The following is a 14,495-nucleotide window of genomic DNA, read 5'->3' as shown; positions in this document are numbered from 1 at the left end:
TCATGCATGGAAGATCAAAGGTTGAGACTAGATGAAAGGAATTCACAAGAAGGAGTTGGAGAGGACAGAACGACAAGGTAGACGTTATGATGTCATGACCACACATCACTGATAAAGAACATCGTCTCTTCATCTCATCTCACCTCCTCCATCCGTTCTCCATCTAATGTGCCTGCGCGATGGATCACTATAATTCCGTGCTTGTGTTTCATCACCTCCAAGTCGTAAAATAGCTGGCTCCGTCGTGGCCTCGGCGATGCCTGTGCAACGGAACTCTGGAAAGCTTTCACGCGGCAGTCCCAATCAATGAAGCATTACAGAGAACGGGTGGATTATTTCTTCAATCATGTTTTAGTATTAACAGGCTTCGTGTACAAATTCTCTTGTAAATATCCATAATCACATGGTTGTGTGGTGATGTCTGGTCACCCTCACCAGGCAACTGCCTCGCACGTGCACCACAGCATGAACGGTAAACACGCGGCAAAAACTCAATCTCATTGTCGATGATACATGTCACGCAGTCGTATATGTATGGAAACACATTCTGCACTAGAAATAGTCACGCTCGCTCTTTCGCTTTCCAAGTTCTTCTCCAGCGTATACCTTTTGAACTCTGGCGCAATCTCAGTGTTTACCTTGACAATAACGTCTTTCTGCTTTTCACCCAGACCAACCCCAGCAACTTTATTCTAACCACGACGGTGGACTATCGTTAATCATTGCGACGATTTCCTGCCGCGTCAACAGGACAATACCGACACGACAATATCGATGCCTTACGAAACGGCGTATATTGGCATTGCGACAACTCCGAGCGGTGGTTTCGATCATTTTGTACGACAGTTAAAGACGTCACATTTAGCAGGCGGCTATTGGAGATTTCAGTCTACCGACGATGACCGGCGCGCCTATGCTCGCGGCTTCACTACACCGGAGGATGTACTTTGCGCTGCCGAATCCACGAGCGAAGGCTTCGATGAGATCTTCATTCGATGGATAAGGGGAGCCAATGATCCTAATATTAGAATGGCTTTATCAGGCACTCCATCACAGCATCTTCAGACCATCTATGAACTACGCTTGCTGCTTGGTCTACCGGTATCATCGCGAGGACAGATTCCGCTGTACCCTATCAGTACCAAGCCAAGATTGAGACAGTACTGGGAAGCCAAGTATAGAGCACAGCGACCAGATATCGTCGATACAGCGAGCCAACTGCCAGATCAACCGATTGCCTCGCCTGTGACACCACGCCCAGAAACCTTGGTTTCGCCACAACCCCAACATCCGGTACAAGCTACACCAAAGCCTCCTGTAGGTCGAATCACGAGAGCTCGAAGTAAGGAGATATCACAGGTAGCACGAGCGACGCCTGCGTCCAAAACTACGTCTCTACAACACCCATTCAATGCTACTACGGAGCACCTAACACTGTCTCCCGCAGCGCGCGCGTTGTCCCGTGAAGTTGCAGTTTCGAGCCTTCCCAGCTCTACGGTGAGCCGCCACCAAGTCACTCCTCGGGATAACTCTTCACTGGTATCAACGTCCATATCACCCGCTCCGTCTGCCGGTAGGTACGTGCCATCGATACCTCGCGCTGCATTGGAGTGGGGTTTACAGCCGTCCACGTCACCAACTTCGTCGACTCTAGACCAAGGTATTACACAGCATAACTGGGTGCATCCATCTGCTCGTAATCTGAAGGCTATCGCTACTTCGAATACACCATACCGATCTCCATATGCTGTGAGCGGGACCCAACCAGGGCACACGATTCCAGTCGTGGCAGCTCCAAAATTGCCGCTGGAACTCAACAAGAACGCTGCATCGCCATGTGGCGGGGCGACCACGTCTGTCACTACTGCCAATCCTGCTCCTGCTAAAAACTTCTCTAGTCCGGTAGCTGTTACGGCCGAGCCTTCTGCTCCTACCGAAAATGCTTACGACAGTCAAGTCCTAACAAGCCCTGACACTCCTCGCCATGTCTTCCCAACGACACCCTCCAGAAGATTGCATGCCCCTTTCTTGGATAGCATGGGAAGCCCGATTCCGCCTCAACCAGGTTCGCCACCTTCTCGCACTGGAGTCGCACAGCTTGGGGAATCATTCACACCAGAAGATACTCTCATAGAACCGCCTGACAGACCAGCTTCTGCTGATAACGAACATAGGCAATTGCCCGAAAACAAGCCCAGCTCTCAGCAAGAACTTCGCCAGCTCAACATAGGCTCTGCAGACGCAAGTGGCGCAAAAGAAGGATCGAGAGCGCAAGCGACCGAGGCAGCTTCGGAGTCATTGCGCACTTATATGGAAGGTTTGAACAATCTTCCATGTATGGACTGTGGAGAATACGATGGTCATACGTGGGACTGTCATCTTGGTAGTGAGTGTCATGACCGCAGCTCGTCAATCTCTTGCTAACAACATCTAGACATTCAACCGATGCAGAACCTTACCATGCTCGATTACCGTATCTTGGCCGAAGCTGTGGATAAATTCGATCCCGGCCCATGGACAACGCACTTTGAAACCCATCCCGAGCCCGAGGTAGAAGACGCAGAAACACAGATACGAGGGATGGCGGAGGTCATCCGGAACGAAGATAGCTACAAGATGGACAAGGAACTTCACAACTTGCCGGACGAGTTCATGATCATGCTGTGGGCATTCAAGACTTCAGATAAAGTTCGTGTTATCGATCAGTATGTTGGCGAAGATTACTGAGCACCTGCGCATGAAGGCCCGATACTGATTTTTAACGCAGGTACGACTGAGATTCTGGTAGCGGTGAGGATGATATCGGGGAATCGAATGGTGTTTTGCGAGCCTAAGGAGTATAAGTTCGAGGTTAGATTGGCGGGTGCGCTCCACATTTGATGTGTCTGTCGTAAAGAATATGCGATGTCGCGAAAGTCAACAAGTGTTGAGACAGGCGGTACATCGTCCAGATGTTGCGCGTGATGCGACAGCTGCGATTTGCGGCTTGGCGGGAAGAGAAAACCCAAAAGCAAGAGAGATGGCATTGCGTCCTTCTCATGCTTTCTTTGTTGCTGCTTCGTTGATGAGCCCGTGCCGCCTTGTCGACGTCGTGACTAACGGCTAGAACATTCAAGCCCCGCCCGTAGTGAACCGAGGTACACCATCGTAGTGTACAACGGACAAAAATCCGACAGCGCATACCAGGCGGCACTGCTACTATAAAAGCTTCTTTATGTCAGTGTGCCGCTTCTTCCATCCGTGTCGGTTGTGCTAGGTCTGAAGTGGGAATTCTGACATAGTGATCCCTGACTTTCTGACATCGGCTACGTCTTTCGGGCTTGTCCCAATACTAGCGTATCTTTTCGCACTTATATACCAAAGGAAACACTAGAAGTCTACTTCCAATCAACTGATCCCCCAACAAACAGTCTGAAAGCCATATTCGTTGCAAAAATGGTAGACTTCGAAACCGCCATCCAAGACGCCGTCGCTACGCAAGAGATTCCTGGCTGTGCTGTGGCAGCTACAAGTCGCGATGGTAATCGCTCTCTTCTCTTTGCAGTCCTTGTCCACCATTTTTTAACAAGCAATAGGCTCATTTACCTACTCTAAAGCCTTCGGCGCCACGTCCATGGACTCTTCTCGCGCCAAACCTTTCGATCTCAATACCATGATGTGGGTAGCATCCTGCACCAAACTCATGACTTCCATCAGTGTTATGCAACTCGTTGAGCGCGGGAAGGTGACCTTGGATGAGCCTATCTACCGCATCATCCCCGAACTAGAAGCGTTCAAAGTACTGACCGGCTTTACTGACGAGGGTGCTCCAATTGAAGAGAAGCACAAGAAACCGATTACGCTACGGAAACTTTTGACGCATTCAAGTGGTCTGGTGTACGAGGGCATGAGCCACCCATTAGCGGCGGCGTGGTCGAAGTACCATAAGAAGCGTCCTAGTGGCAGTGGGAAGTTACTCGAGCGGTTTACCTGCCCCCTCATGTTCGAGCCCGGTACCAGCTGGACATACGGCCCTGGGATCGACTACGTCGGTCTAGCCGTCGAGCGCATATCCGGTCTTACACTCGAAGAATACATGAAGAAGAACTTGTGGGGGCCACTTGATATTACTGATGTTACATTCTTCCCTTCCACGCGCCCAGATCTGCAAGCTAGAATGGCAGACATGAGCGAGAGGACAGAAGAGGGAAAGATGAAGCATAGTGATTCGCCGATGCCGTATCTAGACGGGGAGGGTAAGGAAGTCGTCGATTGCATGGGTGGCCAGGGCAGTTTTACTTGCGTGGGAGAATATATCAAGGTATTGAAGGGCGTGTTGGCTTGCGACGAGGGTGGAGAGGGGAAGATCCTGAGTAAGGCGAGTTTGGAAGAATTTTTCAAGCCTCATTTGAGCGAGGGGAGTCGCAAGATGTTGAATGCTGTTATGCAGGACGATATGGTATGTTTCTCTTCCCCACCTCCTCTATCCTGCTAGTTCACCTCTAGAAGACTTTTCTGATAAACGACTCCAAGGCGAATAATGCGATGGGCAACACCCCAAAGCATTTGACCAAAGACTACAGTCTTGGCGGCATAATCATTACATCCGATGCGCCCGATGGCAGGAAAGCGGGGACTATGCATTGGGGCGGCTATCCCAACTTGATCTGGTGGATCGATCGTAAGACGGGGCTTTGTGGGATCTACGGTGGACAGGTAGTGCCACCGGGTGACCCTAAGTGTGCCGCCTTGACGACGAAGTGGGAAGAGGGTGCTTATGAGTTGTTTGAAAAGCATGGGCGAAACGGTGAATCGAAAATCTGAATGTTATATCCCAGGAGATGATGTAACACCGGACGGGACAGAATGGAGTATGTCTATATATTATTCTATCAATGTTTCACTCAAGCGCATCCGCTGCTCAACGATGAGTCAATGTGAGCGTTTTATGTCCGTATCTTTCTTCGTCCGCTGCGCTCATATCCATAGTAGCTAACCGGACGTCATGTCAATCAGCTTGACCTAATCAGCTTTCCAAAACCGCGCCGTCAACCAAACAGAACAATGAAAAGGAATACCACCACAGCATCCAAAACTCTAGCGACGACGACCAGTAGCACGAAGCATGGCATTGCGTCCAAGAGCTTCTTGCTGACGCTTCCGTCCATAGTCGCCGGAAGGAATCGGCATCTGACCAAGCCCAGTGCCCATCATGTCAGGTAGGTTCAAGACGCGGCCGGTATTGCCGTTGTCATTGGAAGTCGTAACCTTCTGGATTGAGTTGCCAACGACACCGTTACTATCGGGGCCACCAAGTCCCTGGGTAGCAGGCATAAAGTTATCGAAGATATCCCAGTTGGTTTCATCAAACTCGAAGTCGGGCATGTCGAAGTTGAAGTCTAAAACGGTGGGGAGGGCGTTCTTCTTCTGCGCTTCGTGCTGAATGTTGAACGCCTGGCAGGCGCGGAAAACAGCGATATCCTTGTCGGAGAGGTCGAGATCATCGCCAGTGAGGTCGATGGTAGTACTTGCAGCTGAAGTTGAAGTTGACAAGGGAGAAGGCTCGTCCATGAAATTGGTGCCATCGTCGCCGGTGCCGAAAACATCGTCGGTGACCATCTCGAAAGAGGGCGGAGGAAGGAGGCTACCAGCTTCACCGATCCTTTCACCCGTGTTTGGATCGATTCCTTGGAGAAGAGGGAGGAGGAGAAGGCCTTTCTCTTCTTGGGAAAGATGTGACCAGGGTAGGGTGTAGAGTGTTTGCACACTACGAGGTCCGCTGGAGGGCGCTGAAACAGTGCGCTTGTGAGCCTTTTCAGGCTTCGTGGTCTTCTTAGCTTTGGTGACCCTGGGCTTCTGTGTTGTCTTGACAGACATCGAGGTCTTCGCCTTAGGCGCACGATGCTTGGTGGGAGCACGGGAGGGAGTTGGAGTATCTGGCAGAGCAGCATTGATAGTATCTAATCCTATCAAGGGCCTCCAGAGAGTCTCGATGGTGCCTGAGGAGGGGGATGAGGAGGTGAGATCGACGGGATCAGCCTGACGATTGTTGCTACACTCCAACAGACCATCGGCAGGCCAAACAGACATATCAGAGTGGAGGCTCTCATTTTCGAAACCAATGTCAAAGGCCGAGTCGAAGAAGTTAGCCGGGAGGTCTTCGGTGCACTCAATCGAAGGGAGAGGGACGTCGGCACAGGGGAGGATGTCCTCGTCGAAGTAGGTGCTTTCGGTGAACATATCGAAGGCGTGCTCAGGAGTCTGGCTGGAAGACATAGTTTGAGATACTTGTTAGGAGATAGCGTATCAAAGAAGTCGTAGGGCTGTTTGAATATGATCAGAAAGTGGCGTGAATTGTTGGAAGAAAGGATAGATACTGCAGTCGGCAGCTACTATGAAAGCTCTGAAAAGAGCAGGCTGGGCATTATCTAAGCCATTAAGAGGCTGATTAGCAGTCATAGGGTATAAAACATGTCAAATCCCTCACTTTTTCCTCAATCTTGGGGAGTGCTCGTTGCGGTCGTGGGTACGATACTACCCCATTTGGCAGCGCGAAAGGCAGCGGCGGGACGCAATTGGCCCAGCCTCTCCAGATTCCTGATTTGTCGCCATGGCGTATCATTGCTTTGCGTAGAAAGGGTGGTTGGGTAGGGAAATCGTGTTTCAGGTCACCTTCACTTTGTGGCGCAGGCGGACCTGACTGGCCTGGAAAAGGCTCAATAACGCGACAATGCCAAAGCATACGCTAGGCGATGAATATTTCAACAAGCTACGTCACCGTGACTTCGGGTGTCTGTTGGCCTGATCGCGGCGATGCGGGTGGGTAGGTGAAGGTAGGTGAATGGGTGACGATACAAGCACGGCGAGCGGCGAAAATACAGCGGCGCAGCATACCTCCGGATGGCGTCCAAAACCGAAACCAAGGGAAAACAAAATTGAGCATGATAGCATACTTATGTATGAATCTGGAGATGCTGTGTACAATCGCACCTCAGTGACCGATACTCTTGTTAAAAGTGAGATCAACATCGTCACTTCAAGAATTCGCGCTCTTAGCAAGGTAGCGTTCACCTACCCGGAAAAAAGTAGAGTGAAGGACGCGCTGAAGATCGCGTTTTATATGTGCCCGTTTGCTGTCGCACCTCCGCAATTTAGTCGCAGAAGCGGCGGTGAGGCCTCTTGGTGAGAGAGACCGATAAGGTCGTATATCACGGCATGTGCCGATTAGCTCGAGCGAGGCTACATAACGATTAATTGATAGAAAGATTTTGGATGATGCCTCGCAACTCCGACATAGCTTCCACTGCGTCGTTGTGATATATGGCATTAGCATATATGTGAGAATTTTGTCGATCGGATGTGTGGGGTCGTGGGTGAAGACTGTGGCAGGCTCATATAGCAAAGCCATCATTCATGCACAGGGCCAGGAAATACGGCTGGTCCATATTGATGATATTGCCTGATAAATAGCAATGTTGGCTCTAAGAGACGAAACAGCGTTGACATGTCAAACGCCAGTCAACATGTGTGTCATTCCCGGATTGTCAGGTCCTACCCGAAGGATCTAGCGCGAACATGGGCGGGCAGAAACATCCCCCGTGAATGCCACCTTGCCCGTCATCCTTCCCTGGCCATTCACAATCCCATTCTACCATAGGTGTCTCCCAAATTTCGCGCATCTCTGTGTACCTCTACTCATTCACAGCTGTTACCTTGTACATATACTTTGCATACTACGGACGCGCAGTTGCTGCCTCATGCGGCGGTCCAGGTTACTTCATCGCACCGCATCGCCACCCATTAGTTACTCCATCTGTCTTCGTCGCATCCAAACAATGAAGACTATCTGTTGAGTGCAACAAGCCGCGTCTCCAGTGGTTTAATCATCTTTCTTCGTGACGTAGAGTCTGACCCAGTTGACTTTGAAATCGTCGTCAAGGTCTTCATCTTCCCACGCTTCACGTGTCATCCTGCTATCAATCTTCAGCCACGATGCTCGCCACTCAGGAACTCGTGATTTGTCCATGGTGGAAGCCTGCGCAGTCCGGTATGCCGCTTGAGGCTTTGACTTTAGCGCTTGCTTTGTAGTCGGCCGCCTTGCTTCGCGTCTAGCAGCAACTTGGTTGCCGCGCTTCGGAATGACAGGATCTTGCGCTTGTTTGCTCGAAGTGTTCGTCAGAAACAGTGCCAGCAGTTTCAAACGATGCGTCGACAGGCCGTTGTATGCCATGGAGTTGGTAGGAATCTGAGTGTTGCGTGACCTGTACGTGTCGCTCATCGAGAATTGTCCAGGGCCTGTGCTACTCAGATCTCCGTTGTGATGGCCAATCTGGATCTGCATCACGGCATCATCCTCCACCAATGGCTTCACTATCTTCGATAGCCAGACTTTGCCCGCAACGACTACGGGTTGCCAACCTTGAGGTCGTAGCGTTTGCAAAGCTTCTATGGTCGCCGAGAGATGTGTAACGCCCTCAGCATCGCACACAGCCGAAGTGATCAAATGAGCCGGAACGCCTGCAAGACCGTTCATGGCAGCGCACGGCAACATCTTCCGGTCGAAAACGACCGGATTCATAGGTGGAGCTGGCTCAACAAAGTGCTGCTCACCCTTTTCTGCTTTGAGGGCGGCAATCTCGGCGTGTAAGCGTTCTGTAGTCGGGACAGCCTCGTTATGGTAGAGATGCCACCAGTAGTCACTCAAGTCCTTAGCCTTCATCACCTCGCTCTCAGACTTGTCTTCAATGGTCGCGCCATACTGTTCGACCTCCTGCACCTTTGCCTCCATCCTAGCGTTCGATTCGACGAGGCTCTTATTTTCTTCCGTGGTTCTGCTCACTAGTCTCAGCAGTTCACTATGATCTTGTTCACCGAGAGCACCTTGCTGGCCCTGGACCACTTTCCGGAGCATGTTCAGCTCGTGCATCGCTGCCTTCATGCTATCGTGAAGCGTACTGCTGAACCTTTTACTCTGGATCAGCTCGACGTCAATGCTATCGTACTCGATGGACAGGTTGAGATTCTCGCTGTCAAGCTTATCTAGCTTGCCTTGCATCTCAGCTTTGTCATTTCGCTCGGCTTGAAGTGACTCTCGCAGGTGTTCATTCTCTTGCTCAAGTGCATCAAGCGCCGCGCAATGCGCACCCGCTGGAACAGCACCTTGCTGTATCTTCTCGAGCTGATTCGCCGCATCGCGAAGTTGAATTTTAGTGAGCGCCAGCTTGTCTTCCAAGAGCTGGACAGTATCATGGGCGCGTTTTGACGCAGCTCGCATATCCTGCTCGGATTCTCGGTGACGTTTGCACTCATTCTGGATGTTCTGCAGCGTATCGAGAAGATTCTCATTGTACTGTTCCAGCCGTTTCACCATCGTTCGGAGCTCCTTGGCCTCTTCTCTGCTCGCGGTACTCGCCTCGATGATTTGGTTGAGCTGATGTAGCTCGGACCCTTGCGTGCAAGTTTGTTGTAGCATTCGACACATGGTTCCATGCTCCAACTCCAATTGCTGGTTTCGAGTGACAAGATTGACGATAGTCTCCTTGTTCTTGGTAGTAGCATCAACACAATCAGCGGACATCCGATCGTATTTCGTCTTCAATGCCTCAAGCTTCTCTTTCAGGTCATCAGTCTTGTTCCTACTGGTTGCCCAAATCTTTCCCTTTTCACGGATGGCCTTGGCCCGAGTCTCGTCACGCTCGCTAACTAGCTTTGTCACCATTTTCTGGAACGTGGAGTCCTTCTGCATACAGGCTTGGTGCCACTTCTCAATTTCCACGTCCTTGGCCGCGACATTGAGATCATGCATAGCCTTTAACGTCTCGATCTCGCGGTCTTTTGCTTCGAGATCGATTCGATGCTGTTCTTTCGCGTCGGCGAGACGATCTTTTAGGACTTGCTTTGCGCCTTCAACTTCTTCGCAGTCAAATCTCGCATCAGCAGCTTCCTGGGCCCAGTGGTCCACCAAGTGCTTGTCGTTCACGCGCTGACTGCGCTGCTCGGTGTATTTCTGCTCGAGTGACTCGTACCGAGAGTGTTCCTCGCTCAACTGGTGCTTCACACTGCCAAGTTCGTCTTGTAGCTTCACATGCTCGCCATTCAGTAGCATCAAGACCTTGCTGAGCTTCAGTGCTGTCTTGCCACCGTCGCTTTCACAGTGCGAGGTCTGGTCAGTCTCGGAACTTGAGCTGCGCTTGTCGCTTTCGGGCTCAGGGCTCGACTTGTCGCGATTGCTGGAGGAGTTGGATGTCATTTTGGTTGTGACATCCGAGTTGTCTTCCGCGTTTGCGACCAACACTGTTCGTTGAACCTTCTTGTTTGCGACGGTGATACGGGCAGCCACCTGCTTCTGTGTCTTGTCAGCCACCGAGTCTTCTTCCATGCTCATCTTGATACTGACCTTGTCTCCCCGAGTCCAGTGGCTCGGAAGTTGGTTCTCGATGCGGCTGGTTCTGTCCTGATGGGCCAACCTTTTCTGAAAGCGTCTAATGTGCGCTTGTTCAGATGATCGCTGGCGGTGTGCGATGTTCTCTCGATCGGCCCTAGGCTTTGCGAAGTGTTGCTGAATGTCCATGGTGGGGATAGTGGTTTTGGCGCTGGTGCGCGGCTTGTTCCTTTTGCCAGCTACTATGCTCAACATGGTTGCGACCGAAATGGAGGGCGTGGTGAGAAGAACACGATGGCACCATTCGCAAATTCAACTGGGCAGGTTAAACAAATTTACCAGTGTGAAGATGTAACAGGGAAAGATTTGGACAAAGGATAAAGGGTTGCTTTGGTCATTCACGCATCGCACAACTACCATGACGTAGGCGCATGACTGCCATAACATTCACCAAACTCATGAATTTCCGATTCGACCTCTTCTATGGAGACTTGAGCCGACCCACCTAAGAAGCGCTTATTCACGTGGTCTTCGTTCTTGGGAGATTCTCATTAATGTTGTGGTCTTTGTGGCAAAGCAGCATCAATTCGATGGTGTTTCGATCTGGGTTATGTTCGATTTTGGTATTTTTAGTGCCTCTCTTATGATGTAAACGAAAAAAGTGCTTGTCAAGCAGGGCTGATATTGATAAAAATATCGAAATGGGCTCCTATGTTCATGGCTTTCCCGTTCAAAAAGAAACCAGATAATCTCTAGCAGAAGTAAATCGACACTCTGGGAGGTTATCTCCCCACTCGTGAGAAGAATTTCATAAGACTTAATAGACACCTTTCAAAGAGAATGTAGTAACCATCTTCGACGTCACGTCTGACCAGTCTGACGGAATCGATGAATGAGATACTACAGGATACTACGAAGCTCTGAATTTCCCCGCCGTCAGATCCTTGGAAGAAACCTTCTCAACTTGGAAGGGGCCTAGAGGCTGTTGGTTCATACTGGAAAGGTACTATGAGCATACACACCTCGGATCTCGTTCCCCAATCGAATCAACCCGGCTAGTGTGATTTCAGATTCAGCAAACCTGCCCACAGTCGGCCATCTAACAGGATAGTCAAGTGCTTCGGCTACTACACCAGCCAGATTTTACACTGTGCTAAAAAGGTGTTGGATAATCTTCTCTTTGTCTACTGGATCGAAGCATACTCGACATTGCGCGATACAAGTTTACAGTATGTCGGTCTAGATGGCCAAGACGGTTTCATTGACTACGACATTCGACAGGATGATTTGAGACGAAAATAGTGAATATTGAGTTCTGACAGCAGCTACACCACAGATCTATAACGCCGTTATGCTAATTGAAGCGCTAAAAGTAAAATGCTCGAGGAAAAGAGAAAGCCTCCATAGATGATCGTCATGCAGATGTTTTCTTCTCGCTCATAGACTGAACCGCGGGGAAAGTGCTGTCCACATCCACATCCTGCGGGCCCATGGCGGGTGTGTCTTTCCACCTTAGGTTGGGTGAGTCCAACAACGCCATCCTGCCCTCAGCCCTCATTCTATCAGCGGTGATTCTCTCCGGGTAGTTGCGCATGAACATGTTGGTGAAATGGGTGCCATAGTGAATACCCTCAGTAGGCTCCTGGCCTGCCTCGAATCCAGGCAAAGGCTTCATGACAGCCGAGAAGTTGGGCTCGTGGAAGTAGGCGAAAGCGAAACGCTCGCGTGTGTTGAGGCCAACTTTGTGGGGAGTAGAGGGTAAGAAAGAGTTGGTGATGTACTGCATCATATCGCCCGGGAAAACAGTGAAGACATCAGGGACAGGTGGGACGTAGACCCAGCCATCGGCATCCTCGTTCTTTCCAGCGGCTGTCTCTTTCCAGTTTGCGTACGTCTCGCCTTCGATGGGAGGGCGGATGAAAAGACCGCCTACATCGTCCTGCGCGGCAATGACAAGAAGACCGTAGTCAGTGTGCGACCCGATACCACGACCTGCCTTACCCTTGCCGTTGACTTTAGTGTCCTGAGGGAAGCGCAGGACGCGCATGTGGTGCCAGCCATCTTGCGTGTACCTTGTCAAAGCATTTCCGTCCTTGAGACCAAGGCCCCAAGCGATGAGTTGCAACATCTTCTCGCCACTCTCGCCGAGGTAATCCATGTACGCTTGCATGATAGTTTTCATCTGCGTGAACGGCCAGGGGCACGGTCCATGGCATGGCCACTTCTGTTGAACCCGGGGATCAGACGGTGCGAGATCTTTTGTAACAGTGAAGATCTCACTGTAGTCAGCGATGTTGTCCGTAATCTCCTCACCAGAAGCGATATAGCCCGCGAAACTCTGATCATCGAGACAAGCAGCCTTCTTCTTGTGGTCGAGAGCAAAGAATTTCTTGCTCGTCAGGAAAGCGGCGTCGGCGAGCTTACGGTTGATGGGGTCCATGGAGATTTGCAGTATGCCGTCGCGCTTCCATGCGTCGATCATGCTCTTGCCTAACGCTTTGTCGGAGGCACTTCCGCTTAGTGATTCAGGTAGTTCGAAGGTCTGGAGGTGGCCGACTGTGGCTTTGTGACCCGGGGGCATAGTGCCAATTTTAGTGTCGGCCATTGTTGCTAGGCGGCGGAGTGCTACAGTGCGTGTGGATGCGTGGGAGAGGGTGCGGACCGTTGCTGGTCGCCGTATCATGGTGCGGGCAGACATTGTGAATATTTCGTGATGTATATTGAGAGGAGAAAAAGAGGACGATAATGGTCACTCCAGATGATTTGGAAAGATGCTCTTGTATACTCACTATCACGGATAGAAGTAGCCGGGAAGATTTCAGAGTGCGAAGAGTTTGAAAGAGATGGTTTCTTCGTGGTTGATCCATCTCAATGGCATCTGTCTGCTGGACTTATATACACATCTCTACCATCATTGCTCTGGTCTCGGATGCTGGCGGCTGCTCTGAAGCTGCATCTCTGATACGATTCGGAAGTTTGCAGTTCTGACACTGACCGGAGGTCAAGTCTTGGTCTTTCCTGTGCTACCCCGGACGGCGAATCTCTGTAGTGTTGAGTGTAGGGTCTGAGAGTCTGGACTACGCGGCAGATGACCGTCACGGGCCCTCTGAAGATGCTTGCATTATATCCGTGCTTGGGTCCATAGCGTGGATTTCTCGATCGAATACCTTCCATTCGTTGATGTCCTTGTAGAAGGTCTCTGCGTACCCTGCCTTACGTATGCGGATACGGTCTTATTCTGGGAATATAATTCCCTTTTAAGATTTGTGAGGTGAGGCTCTGTATCGCGAGTGCTAAGGCTGACGGTACTGGGATCTGGGGTTTTTAAGATTTGGCCGACGTCGAGGTTCGACCGCGTTCGGTAACACTATGTTTAGCAAGCTTTCGGCAAACGCCTCACAGGTAACGGTCGCGGATGATGTCATATTTGACCGTACGTCACTTTCAGTCTCAGGTAGGAAGACGGTAAATTTTGATGCTGTACTGTTGCAGAGATGAATCTACCACAGATCTTTTGCATCACTGCTTCCCCGGACTTGGCTGTTACCGGATCAATCGGACCTTCTTAGTCATCTAGTGCGCCGCCTCGCACGGTGCGTGTCTCATCAAGTACCCCAGCATCAACCCGGGAGATCGGTGCTTACTTCGCAGATTCTTGTGTCGAATTGTAAAACTCGATGGTTCGTTGCCAAGAGAACAACTGAGGAATACCTCGGGATAAGATGTCACCGAGATTCGTCTTCTTTCACCAAGCGATCTCGGGAGCGCCGAACATCGTTCGAGGCCTAGCAGACCGTCAGTGTCTATATCTAGACATAATCCCAGAACCAAATGCAGACCGCTCTCAAGGAATAGAGTCGGCCGCATATCAGCACGGCTAAATCCTTTACACCAATCCGATGCTTGCAGTGCGACAAGACCTTGGAAGCCTCTCAGTAGCAACTGCCGGCGCAGTCTCAACAGTCGAGGGCTGGAATCAGTAATCTTTTCTCCACCGCTCTTCCGACGGAATCAACACCTTGAAACCGCTATCTTACGAATTCTTGTCAGCCTCCTGCAGATATGCACAGTTCGGAAAAATTCTACATGGACGTCGCATTGCGCGGGTCAAAGCATTCCGCATAAGCTGGAGTCT

General features: G+C 50.7%; 5 protein-coding genes across 5 annotated transcripts; 2 read left to right on the top strand and 3 right to left on the bottom strand.

Annotated features, from left to right (window-relative positions):
* The first annotated feature begins 454 nt into the window (after window positions 1-454).
* CC77DRAFT_145118 (hypothetical protein) lies at window positions 455-2,789 on the top strand. Its single transcript, XM_018530272.1, has 2 exons — window positions 455-2,386; window positions 2,435-2,789. Exons 1-2 carry the CDS (start codon window positions 775-777, stop codon window positions 2,725-2,727), a joined length of 1,905 nt encoding a protein of 634 aa, XP_018385333.1. The 5' UTR covers window positions 455-774; the 3' UTR covers window positions 2,728-2,789.
* Window positions 2,790-3,435: 646 nt separating this feature from the next.
* CC77DRAFT_1031901 (beta-lactamase/transpeptidase-like protein) lies at window positions 3,436-4,803 on the top strand (the record flags this gene model as incomplete). Its single annotated transcript, XM_018526700.1, has 3 exons — window positions 3,436-3,520; window positions 3,576-4,438; window positions 4,513-4,803. 3 exons carry the CDS (start codon window positions 3,436-3,438, stop codon window positions 4,801-4,803), a joined length of 1,239 nt encoding a protein of 412 aa, XP_018385332.1.
* A 137-nt stretch (window positions 4,804-4,940) lies between these two features.
* CC77DRAFT_1071966 (hypothetical protein) lies at window positions 4,941-6,255 on the bottom strand (the record flags this gene model as incomplete). Its single annotated transcript, XM_018529145.1, has 1 exon — window positions 4,941-6,255. The coding sequence occupies one exon, from the start codon at window positions 6,253-6,255 to the stop codon at window positions 5,077-5,079; it is 1,179 nt and encodes a 392-aa protein (XP_018385331.1). The 3' UTR covers window positions 4,941-5,076.
* Window positions 6,256-7,453: 1,198 nt separating this feature from the next.
* Window positions 7,454-8,798, bottom strand: CC77DRAFT_1021248 (hypothetical protein). Its single transcript, XM_018525226.1, has one exon. The coding sequence runs from the start codon at window positions 8,765-8,767 to the stop codon at window positions 7,859-7,861; it is 909 nt and encodes a 302-aa protein (XP_018385330.1). The 5' UTR covers window positions 8,768-8,798; the 3' UTR covers window positions 7,454-7,858.
* Window positions 8,799-11,706: 2,908 nt separating this feature from the next.
* On the bottom strand, window positions 11,707-12,973 carry CC77DRAFT_1021247 (Clavaminate synthase-like protein). The gene has a single exon (XM_018525225.1). It carries the CDS (start codon window positions 12,963-12,965, stop codon window positions 11,775-11,777), a length of 1,191 nt encoding a protein of 396 aa, XP_018385329.1. The 5' UTR covers window positions 12,966-12,973; the 3' UTR covers window positions 11,707-11,774.
* Window positions 12,974-14,495: the final 1,522 nt, after the last annotated feature.

Source organism: Alternaria alternata, assembly GCF_001642055.1.
Source record: "Alternaria alternata strain SRC1lrK2f unplaced genomic scaffold CC77scaffold_12, whole genome shotgun sequence".
Lineage (NCBI taxonomy): Eukaryota > Fungi > Ascomycota > Dothideomycetes > Pleosporales > Pleosporaceae > Alternaria > Alternaria alternata.
This window is presented reverse-complemented; position numbering and strand designations above follow the sequence as displayed.